Below are 25,812 nucleotides of genomic sequence, written 5' to 3' on the forward strand. Positions count from 1 at the left end.
TGTGCTGTGCCCACCAATGGTATTGAAGCCAAATTTGTAGTGTTATAAGCTCTCAAACTTACCGCTGAGCCACTGAAGGAACTCAATATAGTAAATAGGGTGCTATATATATATATATACACACACACACACATACATACATAATTATTTATTTAGGAAAGGTAAGAAAAAACATCATAAGGAAGGATAGCATGAATCTTATGCAGGATATCAAACCTTAGAATAAATACAATTAAATTTAAATTCATGAGGTAAAAGAAAAACATCGCAGCCGCAATACAAACATCCAACACCAGGGCACAAATCGTTATATGGGTCATCATGTAACGCGCTCTCGTTTTATGAGGTATAGCAGAAGTAAGACCATCCAGTTTAACTTCAATTTCGCTGGCATACCGTGATTAAAAAGAAACATTTAAGTAAATGTGGTGCTATGGTCCACAATGTTTCACACCTTTAGCACTTTTTTCGTCTATAGCCAGATGTGAGAAGGTGGTTATTGAGAATAATTTAAAAAACGAAATAAAAAAAGAATTGAAAGATGAAAAAAAGCAGTAAGTTAAATAACATAATACAATACATCAATGGGGGAAGACAGCAAATCTCCGTATCACGTTTGGACATATATACCAATATGTCAAGGTATTAACATAATTAAGGTGTAGAAAGCCATTTTAACTAGCCATTTCATTGCCACATTGTGATTTCTAAGGAGGTTGGGGTAAACTTCCCAGAAGCCTTTTGAAAATTTAATGCTGCGAGATTGACTTTTGAACCATTTTAACTACAAATACTGCATACGTGCAACTTAATGTACTGTAATAAAAGAAGCAGGCTCCAATACAAGAGTTGTAGTTATACATGTTATGAAAAAGCGGACACGTCATGGCCTGACTAAACTTACCTCTTTCTACGGCTAACAACTTAAATGAACTTTCAATTTTTTTTCTACATCCAGGAAGGAGAGCAGTCTTCTGATTTACAACGCTATAATCATGAATACGGCAGATAACCCGATGTAGTTTTGGAAACACAATAAATTTTTCCTCTTTACCCGTAATATATTTAAAATAAAAAAGATTTAATATTCGTCACTGGACACTTTTTAAACCAAAAGGTTCTGTATCAAACTGCTAGACAAACGTACTGGCCTTGTGATTACATCCTACATGAAAACGCTTTTGGAACTTAAAATTTTAAGTAATTTAAAAAGTATTCAATGGGTGACCTAATATCAACATTCGGCTCCTCAGCTTTTATAGGATTTCGTGATATTGTTAGCTCTTCTCCCCACGACCTGAATGCAGTAATATTTTCAAACTTAGTTAATAAATTCCGTTCCAAGTATATTTACAACTAATTAACGAAACAATTGTGTTTTTAAAATAAAATAATATAAAACACGTAGATATACTGCAAAAGTAAGCATTGTTGTGAGTTTCACTTTAATATTCTAATATTTAAATGCCTCACTCTTCTGAGCATTAACAAAGTGGGTTTTTTAAAGAGGCTTTCTGAATGCCTCCATGAAACGGAAAAACCATATTTATCTAAAACAAATCAAGTTATATATACATTGTAAGGATATCAAGTCCATCTGTGGGACAGCAATAAGTCTACAAATTTACAGCTCTAACATCCATGGTTCGATTGCCTAATGTGACTTCGCTTTAACAAAAAAAGAAAGACGCCAAAATTTGGAGACAAAAAATATCCAACAATATTCAACAAAATACAGTCCTTGAGCATTGTAACAATAAAACTTCAAAAGGTATTTTTGACATGGTCAGGTGGTTAGGGCGCTTGACTCGCATTCTGCAAATCGCGGATTCGAATACCTCTCTTATAAAACATAGACCCTCTTTCAGCTGTGGGGGAGTAATAATATGGCAGTCATCCACAACATTCATTCGTAAAAGAGCAGCCCAAGAGTTGGAAGTGGGTAGTGATAACTAGCTGCCTTCCATCTAGTTTTTCATTGCCAAATATTTGGCGGCTGGTGCTGATAGCTCTTGTTTTAACTTTGCGTAAAATTCAAAACAAACGTCACTCCCCGAGCCAAAGAAAACGTTTTTTTAACAATGCAGACTAAAGTCAAACATGGCAGATAACGACAATTACACAAAAATCGACTAAAGTTAAGTGTGGCAGTGAAAGAGTTAAGGGCATGATAGCTCGGGGAAAAACTGTGGTGCCCCCTTCCCTTGTTGCCCTAAGCACTTGCTTATTTTGCTTAATGGTTAATCCAAGCCTGATCATGACTCATATCACTAGGGAAATGATGATATAGTATGGTCAAGTAAGTATTAGGTTATCAAAAAATAAATCTCCTTTTCGAATTGAGAAGTTTAGAAAAGTATAAATCAGTGTTGTAAAACATGCTTTAATCAAAGTAGGCATTATTTGCTTCAACACATATTTGCCAACATGTAACAATGCTGTTTATGTCCCTGTCATAGAAATCGGAGTTTATATGGTCAGTGAACTCCCTGAACACTTCTTCTGCAGCTGCCTGGTTTTGAAAGTGTTTATTGTTCAAAAGGTTGTCAAAGTGCTTGAAAAAATGAAAATTTGCAGGGGAAAGATCTGGCAAATAAGATGGATGAGGCAGAACCTCGATTCCCAATTCATTCAATTTTTGTAGCATGATACTTGACAGGTCCAATTTTTTGGTCTTTCCAATCACACACAGGTGGTTGACAATGCTCGATTTGCTTGTGCCTAGTTTTTTGCGAGCTCACATACTGTTGTGCGAGGGTTTGTCTCAACTGCTTCCCTTAATATGTTTTCATCCACGGATGGTTTCCTTTTACAACCTTCTTGGTCTTCAAGACTTATCTCCATGTGGAAACCTTTGCAACCAATGTTGAACTGTTACTAAACAGATCTGTGGCTGAATGCCTGGTTGATGTTCCATGTGGTTTTGATAGCTTTCCATCCAAGTTTGAAGTTATAGAGAAAAATCAGACAAAAGTCCTTCCTGTCAAAGCCACCTTGGGTGCTGCAAAACTTACTCTTAGTAGAGTTGAAATAGCAGCCAATTACGACACCTTGTAAGTAACTTAGTCTTATTATCTATAATTTTTGCAGTTGTTGACTTTAATGAAAGGCATTTACGAATACTCTCCTTGAATACTACCACAGTACAAACAGAAGCACACGTAGCAGTGAATTTTCTCGGAAGACAGAGCAATAACTTGTTACAGTCATGTAATGAAATATGCCATAAGTCCACAGATTAGGTGACCATAAGAAAGAGTGCATAAAAGTTCTTAATGTTTGCAATGACTTTAGTTAAGTATGGTTAACCCTTCCACTAAAAAAATAAATGTCAAGTTCTTGAAATAATAATAAAATTTATTATTATTATTATTCACTTACACAACAGGCAAGTAAACTTAGTTTTTCATTCTAATTATAAATGTTTCATAAATATTGCAACAAAAAAAAAGGCACTTCAGTCATATATTATTAAACTTATATTATTTGTAAATCAAATACAGAAACAAACTAAACAAAAAATTCAAAATCACAGTTCACAAGCTTGCTGGCTTCACCCACTTGTAGGTCCCATAGAACTTGAACCCTTTACTCTGGTATAATTCATCAGCTTCTTTTGGTCCACGACTGTAACAAGTACACATTTTGAATAAGGGTATACAGCACTGGTAACAAGAATAAACCTCTACCATTTACAATTAATAAAATAACTTTCATCATCAAATTTTTTTAAACAGCATTCAGAGATGAAGAATTTCCACAAATTCATAGCATATTTAGATCAAAAACTAACTAAACACATTAAAACTTTATTCTACATTTCACAATTGGGGGGGGTCTTCACTGTAAGAAAACAAAGCTTAAAATGGGAACATTGTTAAAGCAAATTGTAACATACATCCACTTTGTTATTAAATTAAGTTCAGTAAACCTTGAAATCAGTTCCATAATAGTTATTTAGTTAAAAGCTAAATGTGTGTACATCATTTGACAATATAACTTATACAAATAATTAGAATTGCTAATTCTAAGGTCTTAATAGCATTGAAAATTAATTTGATTTCTGGGATTTAGTAAAAATTCATAATGAATTGGAGCATTATCAATTACATTTAGTTCAACTGTATTTTTTAAAAACAGCTCCAACTTATACATTTTATTTCACACATATTTTTAGCAACATATAATTCCACAAGTAGCCTATAAAGAACACTAACAGTACTCTAGTAAAAAATAATTAAATGTCACTATCAATTGAAATATATTGGCTAAAATTCACAACTGCTGAACAACTCACGTTCCATAGGTATAGGTTACTGGTTTCACATTTTCTTTTTCAATCTTATGCAGTAGTGGAGTAAAGATTCGCCAAGCTTGTGCCAGCTCATCACTTCGAACAAAATGGATTTGGCTTCCACAGAATACATCAAGAATAAGTCTTTCATAAGCATCAGGCATAACTAGTCCCTGTTAAAATAATGATTGTTTTTACGATAATTAAAAGTGGAATATATTTACTGTCAGAAGCAACATTATGCAACTGAACTGATTCATCAATAAAATTATCAATTAGAGAATTCTCAAACTTAATGCTTTGCAACTTTTTCTTTCATGTTAATTTAATATTTTTATATTCAATTTATACCTTTGATATGAGGTATTGTACATTTTTAAATTATAGCTTTTTAACTTTTGATATTCACAATTTCAAATCAATCAAATATACTTTTCAACTCAAGAGTATCTTGCCTTGTATCGACTGCCATAGGTCAAATCCAATTCAGTTTCCTCAATATTGAAGGACATTCCTGGAGTTTTATTCATCATTTTAACATACACAGCTTCCCCTGGTTGTACTCTAATCACCAACTCATTTCTCTTGCTCTTTCCATAAAAGATATCACCAGCAACCTCACGATACTGTATACGAACTTCAGCTTTTCTCTCATTTAAGGCTTTTGAAATATAACAAAACCGTAAATCTTATCACTCAGCTTGAATATTACAATAAAGTTAGGTTATATTTATCTATATCATAAAAATATGAAATAAAACTACTCTGAATAATTCATCATTTGGAATTATTTTCTTAAGCGTTTCTGGTCAGTGAGCACTTTTGGAGTTGGATAATGCACAACTGCATAGTAAAGTTCAAAATATGAGTAAAAATAATAATTTCAATTATTTCAAACTTATGAATATTTTGTAGCATTTACTTAATATATCTGCAAAGTAAAAATTGTTCAAACTTGCATTTCTCCACAGCTCTCAAGTCTCACCTGTAAACATTTTAAAATATTTCTGTACATCCCCCAAAAGCACAGGTTTATATTTGATAAGAAACCAATCCATTAAAAATATAAATATCTTAGGTTGTTTTTTTCTTATGCAAGTTTTCTTTGAACCTTATTAATACAGCTTCTTAGTTTTCATTCTTTCATAACCTCACAACAGGTGCTTGAACAATTACTAATGAAACTCAACTTTAATAAACATTACAGGGAATGTTTGAATACCAGTTTATAACATAGTTTATAATCTATTTACATCAATGTTGAATGAATAATGTGGTGCAAGGTACATTATTAGTTTGGTGTGAAAGAAATATCACCAAGCTTCAACACAGAAAAGAATTAGAACAGTGGGAAGTTAAGAAGGCTTGGAAAGAAATCTTGTTTTTTTCTTCACTTTTAGGTTTACTTCCTGAATATTTTTAGGTCAATATATGTTTGAAAGCTACAGAAATTTTCTGTATCAAAGTGGTAGTTAAGCCTTATAAAGTTTAGACTATGCAAGGCAACAATAAAATACTTTGCAATTTAAATCCCTACTTATTGAGCATTATTATTAAGGATATCCCATCTAAGCAATGCATACAAATATAAAATAACTTATGATATACTGAAAAGAAAAATGCACATGTTAGATATATATCTAATTAAATATAGTTGCCTAATTTAATCAATTCTGGTAAATGTATACATTATTAATTTTATTGCTTTGTACTGTTATAATATTTATGCTGAATTCATTATTTGTTTTGAATGTGTCTAAAGCTTCACATAACACATGGTGAAAAACATTGTTGATTTTATTTCAATTTACCTTTACTATTCTCAAAAGTAAATAATATACACTGCCACTTGGGGAGAGCACTGCTTAATATAACATGCTCTGAAATTATGTTGAAAACAATGTCTTTCAACAATTGTTTGGGTTATACCAACAGGTTACAACCCCACCTATTTGCAAAAAGAATAATCAGTCATGTGGTCAGCTCAAGTTGCTCTGGGTAAATTAAGTCTTTTGCAAACTCAGGAATGTTGGATTTAGGCAGTTTGGTATATTGAATCAGCTTGAACAGTTAAATAGCCAATAAACATAATTGTCCCATATCAATAAACAGCATGTTGTTAATTAGTAATTTCACTTTGCATCCAGTCTATTATTCCATTAACATTGACTCAGTAAGAGACTTGGAATTAGCTTCAACAGATACATTGATTGAATCTTTGATTATGTGACAGACCTATCTGATACAGCAATACAGTTAATTCAATTACACCTGGATATGCCCCACTGTCACCATTTTAAAACTTACAGGCCTAGATCAATGATGAAACTTTAATTTTTGGAAGTGATAACCACTGCATTTAGTAAAACAAAGAATCAAAATAAGTATGTTAATGAATATTAATTAAACAGAAACTAACTGGATATGTAAAAGGTAACTTTTTGATAAATTGTAAAAAAAAATTTGTACAAACTTATATCAAATAATATGAGGTTATAAAGACAAAACTATATACAATTTATTTGTTCTAAGATAAATGGAAGAAAAAAATTACAAGGAACATCAATGACACTCCACTCCTAAAGTAGCTATAGAAGTACTTGGGAGTATTAGAGAAGCTTTGTCATTGTATTCAGACATCTATAAATCATAAGATAAATATTTGAACAGTGTAGCAGAACAGATATTTTATGCTAGTATGTTCATTGTAGTACACCCTTCTTTTTTAACACTTGTGCAACAGTTATCTCTCCTGTTCCAATGTTTCCTTGTTAGTTTTTCTACATAATTGAATTTCATTAGGTCTTCAATAATTTTAAATGTTTCCAACATCACTGTCATAACACACTGAAAACAATTTTGCATTGTAAAATGAACTCAGAGGGAAAGAAACATTATTAAATTATTATTTATTAAATATACTAACCCTTTCCACATCGAAGAAAGAAGGGTACTCCCTCCCATCTTTCATTGTTGACATAACAGGTGACCATGGCATACGTTGCTGTTGTGGAGCCTTTAGGGACAGAAGGGTCATCCAGATAGCCTTCTTTTGCTTCCCCTTCTCCACTGGGATCTCCAACATACTGACCTAAAACCACATCTTCAAGTTTGACTTCTGGCATACACCTCAAGACCTTTACCTATGGATTAACACATAAGCAGAATTGATGTATAAAGACTTAAAAAGTAAACTTTTCATGAAATTTCCAAGTTTACACAACAATACTCAGACCCCCCTTACAGAAGAAATATAAGAATTTTTGATGCAAAAAAAGATCCAGGACAACAACAATACCTTCTCATCTCGAATATCCTCTGCTCCTGTAGACACAGGCTTTTCCATTGCAACTAAGCATAGCATCTGCAACATGTGATTTTGCATCACATCCCTAAAAATAGAAGTTCAATAAAGATTATAATGAAATATTGTCATTTATTTAAATTCAAGCCAAGATACTAAACACTTTTTGGATTAATCCACCACTTGACATTGCACTTACCTAATAATGCCAAAGTTGTCAAAGTATCCACCACGTCCCTGAGTTCCAAATGGTTCTTTGAAGGAAACCATCACACAAGAAATATGTTCTCTGTTCCATGTTGGCCCAAAGATTCTATTTCCAAATCTAATAGTAAAATGAATTAGCATTATGTTAATTTAGTTTCACATTATGATTAATAGTGTGTGCGTGCGTGCAATTTCTTGTTTTCTAAATATAAAATTTATGAATGATAGCAGGAAGAAATCTATGCTCTATCTATTCTAATAAAGTGTTGAACAACAATTTAATTTCTAGTGTACTCTTACTTTTCGATTGAAAAAAAAACATGCTGTTTTAAACAGTGTAGATATTTTTCTGTTAATTAATTAAGCTTATATTATTTAACATTTTGAATGTTAAGCTCAATGCACCACAAATTAAGCTGCATCTTTGCTGCCAGCTTATAATTTCCTCACCTACATTTTTTTTTTTTTTTTAATCAGGTTTGTTAACATTTACTACATAATTCTAAAATTAAATTTTTAAATATAATTATTAAGCCCAAATACAATCATATTTAATAAAAATATTAAATTTGCATTTGAACTGAAAAACAATTACTACTTAGTCATAAGAAGGAATTGAGGTAATATCTAAACTTACTTGGCATTCATCAAAACTTGAAATATTTATGGAAAGTTGCTAGGAGTACATACTAATGTATAAAATACTCATAAGCCACTAGCAAACAAATCTTATATTTGAATAAATCTTAGCCTGAAAATGTTTCAACTAAAAAATATTAATAACTGCTGATATAAAGTACTATAAGCTTAACTATGTAACCTTGAAAGCCAATAATTAAAGTTTGCTTTACACACTTTGTTCTGATATATATATATATATGACAATAGTTTAGGATGTAAAAATTATATGTGAAAGCTACTTGAGGGATACTCTAATCAAATATGACATCTCACTATCACTCTTATAACACACCGATTGCCCTCAATGAGTTACATACTTTTTATTTTTATTTTGGCAGTCACAGATGTCACCTACAGAACAACAGCCTGGCATGTTGACCACTGAGTCACTCTCAGCCCAGAGACTTACAACTGTTCTAAATGCCATACCAACTTCATATCACTATCAATCTAGTCTAAGAAAGCTTACTTAAATGACATTCCCAATTCTGAATTAATTTCCCCACTATACACTAAATAGGTAATATTATATGTAGATTACATCCTGACTAAATTGAATCCTACCTCAAAGCCATAAGGTTCTGTACCATTTCCTTGCCTAGGTAGTGATCTATTCGATAAAGCTCTTCTTCTTTAAATAATGCATTAAGGTGACTGGACAGTCGAGCAGAACTTTTAGAATCCCGTCCAAATGGTTTTTCAATAATAATCCTTGTCCAGCCCCTGATAAATGAACAGTATTATAAGCATCTTATTATTAAAACACTTTTTTCAAATGCATGCATGTACACATTTTCAGTCACCCTTTCCTCATCAGAAAAGGAAAGCAGAACATAAACAAGTAAAATGATTTTCACTAACACAATTTTATTAGTAATATACATTATAATCAACATTTATATATTCACATTAATAAGATTATCTTGAAAAAAAGATAAGATATAAAATATTTTATTATTTGCTAAACCATATTCAATTTTATCACAAAAGTTTAAGTCTAATTAACACAAAACTAAGAGTATTAATAACTAATACAGATATTGATAGTTCCCAAGTTCATCATCCTTCATACCATTTACCGTTATCATCTGTATATATTTAGTAATATAAAAAGGAACTCTATAATCCAGCATTAGGAAAATTAAATTTAAAAATTATATGTATGTATATTATAAAAATCTTGTACACATTTTCCCATAACTCAATAAAACTTCTCTTTCCAGCAGAATGTATTGTGGCTTTAACTTACTTGCTGGCCATACAGTGATTTCTTATGTTAGTAGTTGATGACTCAAACACATTTGGTGGTAAAGCAAGGTAGAACAATCTGTTGCAACAATTATTCAATTCATATTTACAGATTTCCCGATTCAACTGAAGAAAATCTTCTGGAATATCATATGAACCACTAACATAGTGGTTCATTTTAAAGAAATCATTGACCTTTTCTTTTTCTTCATCTCTTACCTTTAAGAAATACAAAATAATGTATCACATACTGTAGCTATTAGTGAATTTTCCATTTTCTTAAGTAAACTGAGCACACTCTAAAACACATTATTATAATGAAAAGCAAATCATTCTGTAAAAATGATTTGCTTACAAAAAAGTTTTGAAAGACAAAAATAAACCAATTAATACAAAAATTTCACTTCAGTCTTAAAGATAATACAAGGATACTTGAATAAATTCAAAATAAAAATTATTTCCCACTAGCAAATAGAAATTACCTTAAAATAGGGCTCAGCTTTATTCCTGATGTCATGAACAGTTAGCTTGGAACGTGCATAACCTACAAAAACTGTTTTCTTCGGAATCAGACCATCTCGATACAGTGACCTTGTAAAATAAAATAAGTTTCTTATACAGACTAAAAACAATTACTACTGCAATTAATTTAAAAATATTTGCATGCATACTTCAAATTATCTTAATCCTTTTGGAACAGACTTGGTATAATATACACGAGTTAAGTATTTTTAATATAACTTTTGATGCAAGAGGTATACCTTTATAAAATTTGATAGGCATTTAGTAAAGATTGCAAATCTTCTGTATACAAAAGATTAAATATTTATGTATTATCTATAATTAAGACTTGTTTGTGAAGCTGTTGGGTCTGTTTCATTACTAGTCCAAGTGCAATATGATTTTCATGTTATGATTAAAAACTATATTTTATCCCCTAAATATCAAATATTATTTAAGTAATCTACAAAAAACCTTCTAAATACATTTCAAATGTTTGTTTTTAGTAAAACTTTATACTTGGTCTGTTATTTTGTCCACCCTAACTACATGGGAACTGTCTTTTGATTGACCTCATAACCACCATAAAAATTAGGAAATAGAGATCATGCTTTTTTTCATTCTAGGATGACTACAACTTATAAACACAAAAAATATAAGCATTTAATTTAAATAGCTTAGTTCTTTTAACACTATACATTTACATATATTTTTTATTTTTATTATATTGACCTTCCAATCATGCCTAGACAATATTACAGAAGTTGCACTGATGCAGCACAAATACACTTGTTATATAAAACTGAAATTTAGTCTACGTGGTTTAATGGACTAGTATTTAATAAAATACTGTCACATTTCAATTATCATACATTACATATGTATATACATCACTAACTTATTTTACTTAAAATATAGAACAGCAAATAAATGAATACAGTAAACAATTATATCTTCCAGTTACAATGACTTTTGTACTCATTTACTCCTCACAGTAGGTTTGTAAAGCCTCTTCAAATTTTGTACATGCAGGATGTGAAATAAAAATTTTTTTTAGGTTTCATATATGGATAATAACTATAGATATTACAGAAATTCACTGTAATTTATCAACCTTGGTAATCAAGCTGTATTTTGTCTAAAACAAAATGTAATTTTGAGCAATCTAAAAGACATAACCAATCTTGGTTAGAAAGAACAAGATGGCTTCCTAGCATTTTAAAGTGGCTGAGAAAGCAATTAGAGAAACATTCTGAGCTTTTGGTTAATTATTCATGTCATATATTGAAGTAAATGTATACAAGATAACATTTCCAAAAATAAAAAGAGGTGAGTAGGGTTACTTAGTTTGATTCTGTACATATGCCATATCTCAAATAGCAAAGATATGATGTTCTTGTTTTATGTTTCAGCTTGTAAATATTGGTAATTTGAATTCCTAATTCACATGAAACAACAGACCTAGTATTTTGACATTATAAAAATTTAATATGAATCAGTGCTGCAAACCTTCCACATATGATACAAAATTTGATTTTTAGGCACGTTCTTTCAGTAGTTACTATGCAATTAAAATAAATTATTACATAATACTAAAATTTGAATTACCTACAATTTAATATAAAACTTATTGACATAAATTCATAAAATAGTAGTTCAATAACATTTTGAATGCAAGTTAGCAAATACTATGACACGGCCTTTGACCTATGGCTCATTGTTATAGGGTTAATATGCTTTTTAAAACAGTTATAAAGTATCAAATTCTAATATTCAAGGATGCAAGGTTAAATATTGTATTGACAGTGTTATTATTCAACTAAACAAAATTTGTAAAGAGTTGGACATTATTAAATGAAAAAAATTATTATCAAGAATGAATTTTCAGTCAGTATATTTTAACAACATTGCAATATATTAGTAGAACTAAGCTGACTATCATTACCTTTTCACTATGAATTGTGGAGAGGTTCTGCATGAATACTAAACTGTCCCTCACTACGTGAATATATTTTACATAAAATTAAAGGTGTGTATACACACTTGAAAATGTTCTTGATGTTATGTATATCTCAAAGTAAAGCTTTCTATTACAAAAATTTATCTTAGTTGTTGGTTTAAAATACTCAAAACATGTCTACACATGTATTTGTTTACACCATCAGGTTATTTACTTTTGATTAAAGAAATTAAGTTCTATTAGACCTAAGTCCATAAGCTTTTACTTCAAACATGGTATTTGTCAAATATCAAATGTTATTCACAAATTATTTACTTAAAAAAATAATTAAATTTACTTACCACAATGTTGGATAAATCTTTTTTTTGGCAAGGTCTCCCTGTATAAAGGTAAACATCATATTTCTTACAAAAAATTAATTAAAACAACCACAAAACAACTATTAAGGAAAACTTATCACTAAAACCCTCTGAAACACTTATTGACATCACCAAATTTTCTGGATAAATCATGAGTGCTATATGTTCAGTATAGTAGCTTTCACAATCCAAGTTACTTGCATATGAAGTTTTCCTTTATGTTCACCAAATATCAAACTTTCTGAATAGCTTAGGCATTGTAGAAATTTATCAGTTTATAGTAAACATCAGCAGAAACCTTTCAACTATTTATCACTGATGGTGGTAATGCTTGATTTAGCTTTTCTACTCCATTAAATGCAGGCATTTTAAATGCACACAGAATTTTTGCAAGCAGTAAATTATATACTACTGGAGACATACTGTACCCTATAAGGTGAATTAGCAGTCAAATGGTTAATGGACACTAACAGAAATTTAATTTACTTTTTGCTAAATGTTTACTCACTTGAAAACCTCTGTATTTATGTAAACAAGTACAGCCAAACAATATGAAAGAGAGAGATTCAGGAGTAATTAAGTGTTCAGTTAATGTAATTCTATACTGAAAATTTACTCCTAAAAATTGTTTAAGAAGTTTCATTGACTAATAATGACTTAAAATAGAAAGTATGATATAAAAATTTAATGAATTAGAAAGTGAAGATAGAAAACTAGAAGAAAATCTGAAAGATACTAGCAAAACAAACTCTTGAATTAAACCTGGAAACTGAGTTGGTTAAAGTTCTTTCGTATCTTAGGACATTAAGTGGTTTTGGTCTTGACAACCACACATGAGCAAAACTTCTGTTAGCACTTCATAACCTTTTTACAACTTACTTTTGTAAATTCTTCTCATCTTTTCAAATTCATATTTTGAAGAAGTATGTCATTTTCAATACAGTAATAGCTAATTCAACACATGAACTTAATCATACAGTTAACCCACACTGAAACAAAAAACTTACAATAGAACAAAATACATAGGTATCTTGAGTTTCTGTCATTCCGTCTAAAGAAAGCTAGCTACACTACAGAGATTCCAAGTTATCTGACCTTTTGCTTCATGCTCTCATGATTTTAATGCATCAAGAAAAGGAAAATTATAATTACAGCAAGGAAAAAAAATATTCAATTTAGAAACAAAGAAAACTGGAATCAACATACCAAACACTCAACAGTAGGAAAATAGCTATGAGATATGCTGAGCATGCTTTGAAAATAATACCATTTCATGTAATTATTTATTTTTTGTTCTTTCTTGACCTATCACCACACAATGCATTTATATATCTACAATAAATCTTCTAAAATATTGATGTAATAGTTTTACATAAATACTGTTATAAGCATTCTAAACACTGATTTACTCCATTTCTGTAATTATTCAAAAGTATATTCAGTTTTGCCTTTCAGCAACATTTGACCATTGATTAACATAAGCACCAAACTCTTGACTGATCAATCATCACACAATGGAAACCACGTGAATATCATAATGTCACTTCCTAGACAAACCTTCAAATGTAGGCTGAAAACAAGTGCTATTTTTTTTTTCAATTTTCCTCAGAAAAAGGAACTTTGGACATAAAATATTAGATACATAAAGAAAAACTTATCACATCAGTATATTACTGTAGTGACTCACAATTTGTAGAGAACAAAGTGCTTCATAATACACGTGGAATTCTAAGAGTTATTTAAACATTTACTGTTGAATAAGGAAGAATGTATGATAAGTTTGGCAGTATACATGATTAGATTTCTAAAAGTTGACTGAAATTATTCATTTTTACCAGAATATTCCTATTAACTAAACAGTCATTCAAAAATAAGTTAACTTGATCTTACTTTAAAATATAATTTTTAGTGGTTGGGATATCCTTAACTTGTTTGTTTTGAAATTAAGCACAAATTTACACAATGGGCTATCTCTTTTTTTATCATTCCGTCTAAAGAAAGCTAGCTACATTACAGAGATTCCAAGAAGTTATGCAATTTTTTGCTTCATGCTCTCATGATTTTAATGCTCCTCTGCATAAAAATTTTCTCAACCCAAACCAGCCATTTATATATATATATAGGGGGTCCATAACTTCACTCTAAGTGGAGCATCAGTGAGCCAGTGTTTGTGTCTATGAGTGATTATGACACACATGGCAACATTTATTACACTTAAGCCCACTTTTCCATAAATTAGTAGAATTAAAGATAAAAAAAAACAAAAAACAGTAACACTTAAGTTTACAAGATGTAAATAAAGTTTTCACTTTACACTGTGTAGGGACTATCACTTACCAAAACAATAGCTACCTTCCACTATGCACCACTAACACTTAAATGCAAAGTTACTCTGATTAATTGGTGAGACTTACAATCTATTTACTACCATGAGAAAAGTTCATACCTTAAATTAGTAGTTTGTGTTACCACTATGAAAAAAATAGTTTTAGTATCAAAACTTTTAACTTATTATTGTATTATTTAATTTTTATAGTTGTTATTTATGTCACTTCCAGCATTTCCAAACATCTTCATTTACCCCCAGTTAAAAATCAATGCAAATTAACCGCCCTTTGGAAGATTAGGTGGTTATGATGAGGGAGGGATGGGGGGTGTTTTTCTCTTTACATCTGTCTGTTCATTAGGAAGCAACTGATGTTCCTTAAATAACAAAATAACAACACAAAGAGTTGTCAGTGTATTTATACATGACAGTCATAAAACAATGATGACTAGATACATATACAATAACATATATAGTACAATACGAGATTGCAGGTAAAGTGCACTCTGTTTAGCTTTCCTTCCTTGGAATCCTAAAATTCTGTCATGCAAAGAAAACATGCATTTAAATGATTCAATTACTTTAAACATCCACATTTTGATGAAAATGGTAACTGACCAAGTATCTTTTCATGTTTTACTACAAATCATATTTGCTGTACATACATCACAGAAAAATACATGTACAAAGCTCACTTGCCACTTAAATAATGAAGTAAGAAAACAAACTTGTATTTAGAAGTTATAATTTTAAAAGAATTCTCTCCAACCTGTAGAAAAGAAGCAATGCTTCACCATATATTTTGCACTTGGTTACTTTTTAGTCACAGATTTTCAAAAATACATTTTCATATAATATGTATAAAAGGAATGGTTTTCAAACATTCTTTTTAACCTTAAAACATAATGAAATAGTTCTTAGTTTAACATCTACTAAAAATATATATATCAAACTTTTTCACAATTTTAGATGTGGAGAATTTAAAATGTGTAACTAAAATGTGCCACTTATGACAAATGAATTTTATCAATGTCAATCAGAGTCAGGTTTGAATTTTCCAACTTTCAATTTTAAAACATTCTCTGATGCAATCAGTTTCCCTCTACTTTTTTGTAACAACACGAAAGTAAAGTGACATATAAACAATGTTGTAAAAATAGCAAAAATTTGCAAATTTAAAGCGAGCCTCTTGCTTTAATAATAAAGCCTTAATGCAATAATAACAATAATGCTCAAAGTTCAAACAAATGATACTGTAACAGATCAGTATCATTAAAGGTGGTCTCAGTACAGTGTATTTACAAATTAATTCACAAATTTCAAATTAATTTTACATATTTTACTTATTTGTATAATATTGCATTGAATAAAGGTTTACCTAATTTTTCCCAATTTTAGGACATTAAGTTTTGTTTCGTAATTGCAAGCTGCGACATGTTTTGCATTTGACAGCCAATATAAAAAGCAACTCTATTAAGCCATTTAATTTACTAATTCAACTACCTTAGCATAATTTATGTTAATTTCTATAGGTACAGATAGCATTACTAGCTCCATAAAACTTTCTCATATCTCATCAATATTGCCATATACCTAAATATTGAAAATGTCTTCCAACAATAATGATAAACAACAACTGGTAGATGTTATGGAAGAATTAAGCATTGCAGATCTCAATCATTGACGTAGCTGATGTAATCTTGTTTCTTCATCCAACAGTCTACCATTTCTACAGCCACAAGTTAACTTCCTGTATTTGAAGTTCTACCAGCAACCCGCTTTAAAGATTAATGTTTAGACAAATGTCAGCCTCTTAAAAAATTATGGTTACAAAAGTTCAAGAATATATCTACACCATGGTATATTGTAAATAGATTCTTCTACTACAAAATGAAGAAATAAAAAAAAGGATTATAAACAGATGTTTGGAAGTATTCCTTTGGTACAGAATAGTGTTTACCATCACTTCGTAGGCCAGATCTATATTACGGTTATTCAATTATTGTAAGAAATACCTCGAAAAATGTTCTCAAAACAAAATATCAACGTAACTGTGGGCCTGTGCCAAGTCCTAACCAATACACTGCAGAACACTGCATAAAGACAGCAAGACCAAACAACTTTTGTAGCAAAAAAGACTGATAATAAGTTGACCTAGCTCCACTGAAATGGCTAATCAACTCTCTTTTGCTACAGCTTTAGCACTGATGTTATCTTGTTGCAGGTCATCCATGACTGCCAATATGGGTTCATAAAACTCAATGTAAAAGCTTAGAACACTGTATCATTCTACCTTTCAGGTTTTGCATAGAAAAACTAGCATGTTCTTTATTATATCTGGCATAAACTGCTGTATTTTCATTTTCAGTACCCGAGATTACAAATAATACATACATTCAAAACAGTGTCTCATGAAATAAGCTAAAGCAAATGCGAGTTGAAAAGTGAGTCCCGCAGTAACCATAAAGATCTTAGGAAGAGTCTAATCAATAATTTGAGAAGAGTATGATAAACAAAATACAAAAGTTGAAAGAAATTACTCATAATTTCATAAAATATGTAGATGGTGTACAAGTGTTTTCATAAATACTAAATATTTAGTGTTGGCTTTGTTGTCAAAATTCCAAGATTACTCATTACTTACCCTTGTAGGATCAGGCAAAAATAAGTTTCACTTATTTTAAAGTTGATAAATTTATTTTTTACTGTAATTCCTAAAATTAAAACATAGCACTGCTCAAGAAGGTTTCTAGCATTAACTTTCTCTTGAGAGTAAATGGGTTAAGTGTATGGATATTGGGCACCTACTTGTCTTATTCTCTTATAGAAATGACATGCTCTTCAATTAGCCCACAAACTGTTTCTTGTCAGCAAACTGGGCTGACATACATTTACATACAATTTTCAAAAACTTTAGGAGTCTCACTAAATTTTTATGTAGCATTTCTGTAATGTTCATATCTAAAACAAGAACACTTTTCAAGTTCTCACTTTCAACTGCCAACAAAAAGATTAGTATGTTGTTGTCGTTTTTATGTAGTCTTACTTTTCAAAACTTTTCCAATTCCCTCGTAACTTGGAAGTTAATTTTCACTTTCATTATTGCAACTATTCTTTGACTTTCTTATAATTTAGTTAAATGTTTATGTATAAGTTTGCTAGTAAGGATAGTGAAGCTTAAGTTTTTATCAAAGTATGTGTTGCTGTTATTGTTGTTAATTGGTAAAACTGGGTTAAGAATTAACTTGATGTGTTACATTTTCACTTCAGAACACACTACTTGTAATTATTTAATTTTTATATGCTTGCCTAAGTTATATGGGAAGATATGCACTAAGAAAAGCTTATTATTTAATTGTCTTCATTGCTAGATAGAACAAACAGTGATGACTACAGCCTCCAAGTATCAAGTGGCAAAGATAGGAAGGGCACATGCTGATCAATCATCAGTGCCACCCCTCCATCATACCACCTATCATTTCGAAACAAAGAAAACTGTCAAAAGATGGTTGTATTGGCAGGTGTCAGAAATGTTACCTGTAAGGAAATACACACAGGATTGTAAGAATCAATCAGCACTTTGATGTCATCCAAATTAGAACAGAAATCTCAACAGTTCCACTATATTAAAGTGGCCATTTTTACTTATGTGAAGGAAAATTGGCCAGAGAATCCTTCTGTTTTCTACCACATCATTTCTCTTTATTAGAAGGTCTATCGACCTCCATGATCCTGCCGTGGGCCAAGTAAGCAGGTTTCTTTGGGTAAATGAAGATTCTAGTGACTGAGGATGAGAATAAATAGCTGTTCTGCATCTTGGGGGCCAGAGAAGAAGATGGACCTGAGGAAATGCCAGAAGCCAAAGGAAATGGATCCAGGGAGCCAATGGAAGGAATGGTGGGGACAGAGAAAGGTGCTGACATTGACTTCTCAACTCTCTTAACCATGGAGGGCAAATGCTTCTTCATATGGTTTGAATACGACTCTACTGACTCTATTTGCACTCCCATTGTAACAGTGAAATGGAGTGCAGCAGCATATGTTCAAGATGGAGTGATAGACAGTAACTTTTGAGCCTCTGTGTAAAAAATGATGTGAACTGTTTTAAAATGCTGTACCTATTTTTTCCTCCACCCACTTAAGACAAGAAGAAGAATATGAGGGGAGAGAGCCACTACAATTAGCACAATGAGGGTCTATTTTGCACTCATAGGTATCATGGTCCTTGCCACTGCAATGAGCACACATCAAGGAACCACAATGTTATCTTCGAGTGACCAAACCACTAACACTGGAAACATCTGAGAGGGTGTGGAATATACGGGCACACCTTGCAATTTAAATAACCCACCTTGATGGTGGCAGTGGATGTGGTGACATAAACATCAAAATTAGGACACTGATCAGCATAATAATTCCATCTTTGCAAGTGGATGCATGCCTCACTGCGGAAACTCCTTGGGTGGAGGAACCAGCGAGGATCTCCAACTTGGGGATGTTATTCAAATCCTTCTCAACAATAACTCCTTGTGATGAATTCAATATTACATGTGGAATAACCTCAATGAGTATATCCCTAATGGCCTTCAAATGCAAGAGAAGTTCACTCTGTTTTGGAGTGGATGTTACCCCCAAAATGCCCTCTGAATGTAGTTTTCTGACTGACTTGGCAAGCCCCTCTAGTCACTTCTGAATAAAGAAAAAAGGGAGATACTTGCTCTAAAGATTTGTCTGATAAAGGATGTAATATCAGAAAATGAGGTACAGTTGTTGAAGAAATTAAAGATTGCTGTTCAGAATCTTCAAGATGTGGTCATTTATCTATGATCTATTTTATTATTATTTAATTTTTGAGTTGGGGGATCCATAATAAAGAAAAAACATTTTGGTGCCCACTAATCATATCCACACTAAAATGCCAAAAAAAGGACACTGCAGCAATTCCAAGGTTTTGTAAGCACTATATCCAAACACCAACATCAGAAACAATGTTCACAACACCTGTTGATAAGATCCAACACTGATACTTAGTTGACCTTAGCCAGAATGGACCAGTCAACAGATCCAGGAATTCAAGGCCAAAATGGTGTATTAGGATTTGACCCCTCAACCACCAGGATCTTCTCCCCTTTATAGGTTGCACCATGAATGGCAAACATGTAGGTGGATGTTTAGACCCCCAGAGGAGGTAAACTGAAAGTACAGAACCTTCTCTGAAGGTCCCCTCACCATGTACAGAAATCCACACCAAGGGGCCCTTTTTTCAGAATATTTCAATTTTTTAAGGAAATAAAAAGTGTCAGACATTATTCAAATTCATTACATGACCTTGTTATAGTGTTTAACAGCAAACCTGTAAGTAGAAGTTTATAAAAATGTTCTTTCAATATTTCATTCTCACACAAATAATATATCGTATCTAAAAAAAAGGAGTCTTATAAGAATTTTAATTCTTCTAATTTAAGTCCTTTTTTTCTTGGTTTGTTTTTTTAAGTTTTCTCAAAGCTACACGAGGGCTATCTGTATTAGACGTCCCTAATTTAGCAGTGTAAGACTATATAGAGAAAGTAGTTGAATATCACCAACTCCTGGGCCTCGTTTACCAACGAATAGTAGCATTGATCATAACTTATACCCCCATGGCTGAAAGGGCAAACATGTTTGGTGCGATGGAGATTCGATCTCGCGACCTTCGTATTACGAGTCGAGCGCTTCCAACCACCGAGCCATGCCGGGAATTTTTCTTAGTTTGATGTTACTTCTGTAATACGTGGCTAGTGAGTAGCGAACAACATTTTGATTATTTCTAAAGTTTTTCAATTATCAAAAAACACTTATGTTTAGGTGAAAACTTTCGATTCAAGACGATCGCGCACAAGCAAACAAACTTTGTTTATTATGGTCTAAGCATCTTAGCTAGGTACGAGATTATTCTCAATTTTTCAGCCCTACGCTTAGGGCTTAAGTAGTTTTAATCATTTATCATTAGGATATCACTTAACTAGTTTCTCTTGTAATAAAACTACTAATCGAAAAATAACGCACTTTCAAAACAGTACGTCAACACCTTTACAACTGATCAATCTTTGGTAGATTTAACTGTCATACGCAAAAAAAATTACTTATCACTACAATCTCTGAAAACAATTTTGCTGTACAAATGCGTGAGATATTAACATCAAACGAGAACTTGAAAGTAAAAACAAGTTAAAGCATTTATTATGGCACATACTCATTAAACAGTTATATAAAAACACTAAAATGTCATGGAAATTTGGTAAAACCTTCGGAAAGGTATCTTACACCTATGTAAAAAAATGTATGTTAACAATCCGTAACCTAAATTGTAAATGATTTAAAACTTATAAATACAGTTCAATTGTATAATCTTGTTCATAACATGTCGTTGCGAATGAAAATCATTTAAATAAATAGTATCGTCAGCACTAGATGTGGCAGATGTAGTGACTGACATACTATATCATTTTACTTTGCTTTCATATATTGGTTCTTAGAATTATTAGTACGTGTACGAATTTTCCACGACAAAAGTATTTAAGTTTCAACTTTACACATGTACAGGAAACTAAACAGTGTCGTAGTGCCATATGTTATCAGTTTGAACAGCATACCCAAGAACTACACTTAGGATTGATTTAGCAGCTTTGTACATAGAAAAATAAATAAGCGATCGCAATGGACACCGTATCATTCTACAGAAAGACTAATATTAATATTCAGATCCTGTTTTAGCAGTTTGGTTGCTTTAAAAACACATTATTCCGCACTTGCGACACAAGGGAAAATTACAAACACTCGATATTTGAGACCTTCCCTACTTGAGAAATTCCCCATCTATTTCGCAAAAATTCCCAATGACGCTGCAGTTTTTCTCGGCAAACAGCAAAAAAAAAAAAAAGTCCACGACAAAACGTACGATATTAACCTCTGACCTATCATCCTTCAGCAGAAACGAGAAGAATCCCGGTTTTCCAAAAATATAAAGCACAGATGTCACCTGTTTTCCAGTTAATTTGTCTAGAAATGAGAAATACTAACAGAAGATATAAGAAATCCTACTAAACAGGAAACTAAACTTCACTGTGTAAGAAAATAGCATACAGAAAGTAGCTGGTACATGGAGCGTGTAAGTTTGTTATGACGTTGAGAAACGCATTTTTAAAATTTAGTTTCTCTGAACTACAAATACGGTCGGTTAGTTAGGGCGCTTGATTCGTAATCTAAAGCTAGCGGGTTCAAACTCCCGTTCCACCAAACATGCTCACCCTTTTAGCTCTGGGAGAGTTTTAAAGTTTTGATTAATTCCACTAATCGTTGGTAAAAAGAGTGGCCAAAGAGTTGGTGGTGGGAGGTGATGACTGGTTTCTTTGCCCCTAGTCTTTCCTCAGTAAATAAGGAGCGGCTAGTGCAGATAGCCTTCGTGTAGTTTTGTGCGAAATTGAAAAACAAATGGCAAGCCTTATTAAGTATTCAACTTTTATTTGGATAAGGTAATCTTAATCTGCATTCTAGGTAACAAGTTCTCTTGCTGAAACAAACTTAGCTGAAATAAGACTTTGAAAAACGTTCGATGTTTAACAGAATTTAAAAACAAAACTGTACACCATTACTATATTTGTTGATACTGTATGTTTAATTTAACTGTTAATACACAAAAATAACGTTGTGAATAACCTTGCTCAATCTCTGCAAGTTTAATATTTAAATATAATTATGGAGAGCCACTTTACCATAATCCTAACCATTGTAATTTCTTTTGCACTTGAATGTTTCCCAATAACTTTAATCTGAGAAAAAATAGGAAGGAGATAAATCTTATGGAATGTTACCAGATAATCAAGAGATTAACTGGATAATATCATTTGTTTTCTATGTGAAGTATTCTGAATATAACAGGAACTAGTCTGAAATTTGGAAAAGTCAGAGTAGGTTCTACTTAAGACAGTTATTTTTCTAACAGGTGATCAAATTATTGGAAGAGGTTTGAGAAGAACCATGGGTTTCCTTAAAAATAAAGATTGTTTTCATTCATTCAATGGGCTATCTATATATATGTAAAAATGGCTGGTTTGGGCATATTTTTCTCTACAAGTGGGTTTTCTCGTCATCACTGATTAATGGGCCTCCATAGGTATCAAAATCACATTTTAGTGTTGTAAGTCTATAAATAAAGACTGAGTGATGTGGTTTTTTTGGAATTTCATACAAAGCAACATGAGTGTTATCTACAATAGCTGTTCCTAATTTAGTATTGAAAGACTATAAGTGAAGGCACCTAACTACCCTCACCAACTTCCAACTCTTGAGCTACTCTTTTACCAATGAATAGTAGGATTGACTGTCAATTTACAATGCACCCATGACTGAAAGGGTGAACATGTCTGATGAGATGGGAATTCAACCCCACAACCCTCAGGCTGTGGGCCGAACATCCTAACCACCTGACCATGCTGAGCCAAAGACAATTTTAAAGGATCAAACAGTTCGTTGTTGTCTTTGTTTATTCAATCTATTTGAAATAATACATAAAGTGTTCTCTTGTCTAACCAGCATACTTGTGTATTCTTTGATGGGGCATAACTTTACTCAAAAAATGAAGCTATCTTAATAGATATTGTACATTTTAACTTTTGGAAAGAATTTAGTACGAGCTTTACAAAATGTTGAGAAACAAGAAATGTTATGAAACTAGTGGACAAGAAGTGGAAGTTAAATGGTGGTAAAATAGACATTTTCCTAATTTCTTTATTATTTGTGTTAACAATCTGCTTTGTCTTTCAGATTATATTTACTTACACATTGGTTTATAAAAGACAAAGCTAAGTGTTTGACAAGAAGGACCACAAATACTTTAACAACTGGCAGGAAAAAAAATTTTTTTTCAATATTGGAAAGTATAAAATTATGCACTTTTATGAAATTTTGTAAAAACATTTCTCTGACAAAAGGAGCACAGGAATTATTGTCAGAAAGTGCAGTTTAGGTGACATGGTTAAAAAAGAAAAAAATACTTAACTACATGTGTGCCTTTGGTTAAAATACCCAAGAAAATTATTAGATCTGTTTACAGAACTTTTAATTAAAAGAATAAGAGCATTATTGCAACCTCATACAACACTCTGGCTCCTTACTACAGGAAAGATTGACTTGGTGATAATGGTGCATAGACTACTTAATAATATTGTTAAAAGAGAATACTTAACTGATAAAATAATGCATTCTAATCTTTATAAACAGAACCTCAAGAAGGGTGTATTTAATTAACTATACTAATTGTCAGTTGATTTTTAGTTTTCTCTAATTACATAGTTTGTTCTCATTAGACAAAAGTTGTGCTAAAAAGAAAGACTTAGAAATTTGTGCTTGTTTGGTGTAGAATATAAAAACAGGTGACTTAATTCAGGTATTCAAATTTTATATGCATGTGAATAAAAACAAAGGAAATGAAAACTTAAATATGTGGAATAGTAGGTTTGAGTTTTGAAAGCTTAGATCCAGACTTGATATGATTGTACCATTAACTTAATTTACTTCTTGAAAATATCATTGAAAAGATACAATATTGATGAATGTGAAGACTTACCACTCAGTTTGTTGGTATTTTAACAAGTCAAGTAATCATCCACCACTTTTTGTCAAACATTTTTGTTTTAGAATTTTGTTTAATTGCAATTTTTTACCATAATTTTGGAATTATCATATGCAACAATATATATCCATGTTAACAATTATCTAGATCTTTAAGAAAATAGAACACACAAATAGGTGCATTCCTAAAATATATTTATCATTGTTATATTGGATATTAAAATATTTTGTATTGATGACAAAATGATTATTAATATTAATTACATATTTGAACTTAGAGTGTAACAAAATAAGAAACATATCAGACATGCAAGTTAACAGTGATACAAGGTTTCATGCTGTTTTAATTTAAGCTAAATACCTCTAGTTTGAAAATAAAACGTACCTTCAGTAACAAATACAAAAATAATAAGTTTTCCTAAACACTCAGTTACTAAACAATTTAAACTAAAGAAAATTACTTCTAGTGTCAAATTGTTTTAACAGTATAAGAGTTGAATTCCATTTTCAAAGAGCTAACATTCTCATGATTCTGTTGTCTCTAATACCAAATTTGTCTTTGCAACATAAAGAAAGAAATAAGGAGGAAAACTTTTCATATAAATAGGTATATACACATATGATATGGCCCTGAAAAAAAAGATACATTTTTCTATTTTGCAATTCTGTCTTGTGCTTTTTGACGAACGTGATCATGTGGTCAGAAAATGATGTATAACTGGCAGTGTCAGTGAACATTCTAAACTTTTAACTCTTAAGAGTTTTCTTCTCTGTGTCTAACCAACTTATTAATGTTATCATTAACACAATAACAAACACACTAACAGTAACAGTTCAAGTTCTAAAATTAGGCCTACTAGTACTTCAGGATCTTTTAAGTTAAACATCATTGAGCTTTAATTTTAATTTAAAACAACAACAAAAAACTTACAGATGCACCTAAAACCACAAATATATGAGAATCACCTTCTTCGTAAGTTTCTTCAAGAGTTTGAAGAGATTCTTTTAGTAAAGCAATAGACCGTTGTAATGCTTCATTTACTGCCATGTCACAATACTCCTTAGTTGATTTCCAACTTTTCACACAGAGTTAACAAACCAAAACGAACTGCAAATACTCTGAACTTGAGGCAGGTAGCAATCTCATATCTTAACTTTATGCGCAACCCATTTTCCCATTTGCTAACAACGGCCAATCATAATGCAAAGTCTCGTAATAGAAATTACATCACCCTTCTTTATTCTGGTTTATTCTTATAAAGTTTCTAGTTGGTATGTTTCAGACAAAACAAAATAGGGTTACAACGTAACATTATGCAATAA

The 25,812-nt window shown here is 31.4% G+C and overlaps 1 protein-coding gene across 2 annotated transcripts; it reads right to left on the reverse strand.

The window, feature by feature from the left end:
* Positions 1 to 3,339: 3,339 nt before the first annotated feature.
* Positions 3,340 to 25,761, reverse strand: LOC143240343 (glucose-6-phosphate 1-dehydrogenase-like). 2 transcript variants are annotated; one of them, XM_076482613.1, is made up of 11 exons: positions 25,456 to 25,761; positions 12,537 to 12,574; positions 10,217 to 10,325; positions 9,736 to 9,953; positions 9,051 to 9,209; positions 7,798 to 7,923; positions 7,593 to 7,686; positions 7,221 to 7,437; positions 4,750 to 4,955; positions 4,298 to 4,467; positions 3,340 to 3,627 (listed from the first exon to the last, which is right to left on the reverse strand). In XM_076482613.1, the coding sequence occupies exons 4-11, from the start codon at positions 9,909 to 9,911 to the stop codon at positions 3,537 to 3,539; spliced, it is 1,239 nt and encodes a 412-aa protein (XP_076338728.1). In that variant the 5' UTR covers positions 9,912 to 9,953; positions 10,217 to 10,325; positions 12,537 to 12,574; positions 25,456 to 25,761; the 3' UTR covers positions 3,340 to 3,536. The 2 variants fall into 2 exon arrangements, with proteins under 2 accessions (XP_076338728.1, XP_076338727.1); XM_076482612.1 differs by having other exon boundaries at positions 25,421 to 25,721.
* Between the last annotated feature and the right edge of the window lie 51 nt (positions 25,762 to 25,812).

Source organism: Tachypleus tridentatus, chromosome 13 (genome assembly GCF_004210375.1).
Source record: "Tachypleus tridentatus isolate NWPU-2018 chromosome 13, ASM421037v1, whole genome shotgun sequence".
NCBI lineage: Eukaryota > Metazoa > Arthropoda > Merostomata > Xiphosura > Limulidae > Tachypleus > Tachypleus tridentatus.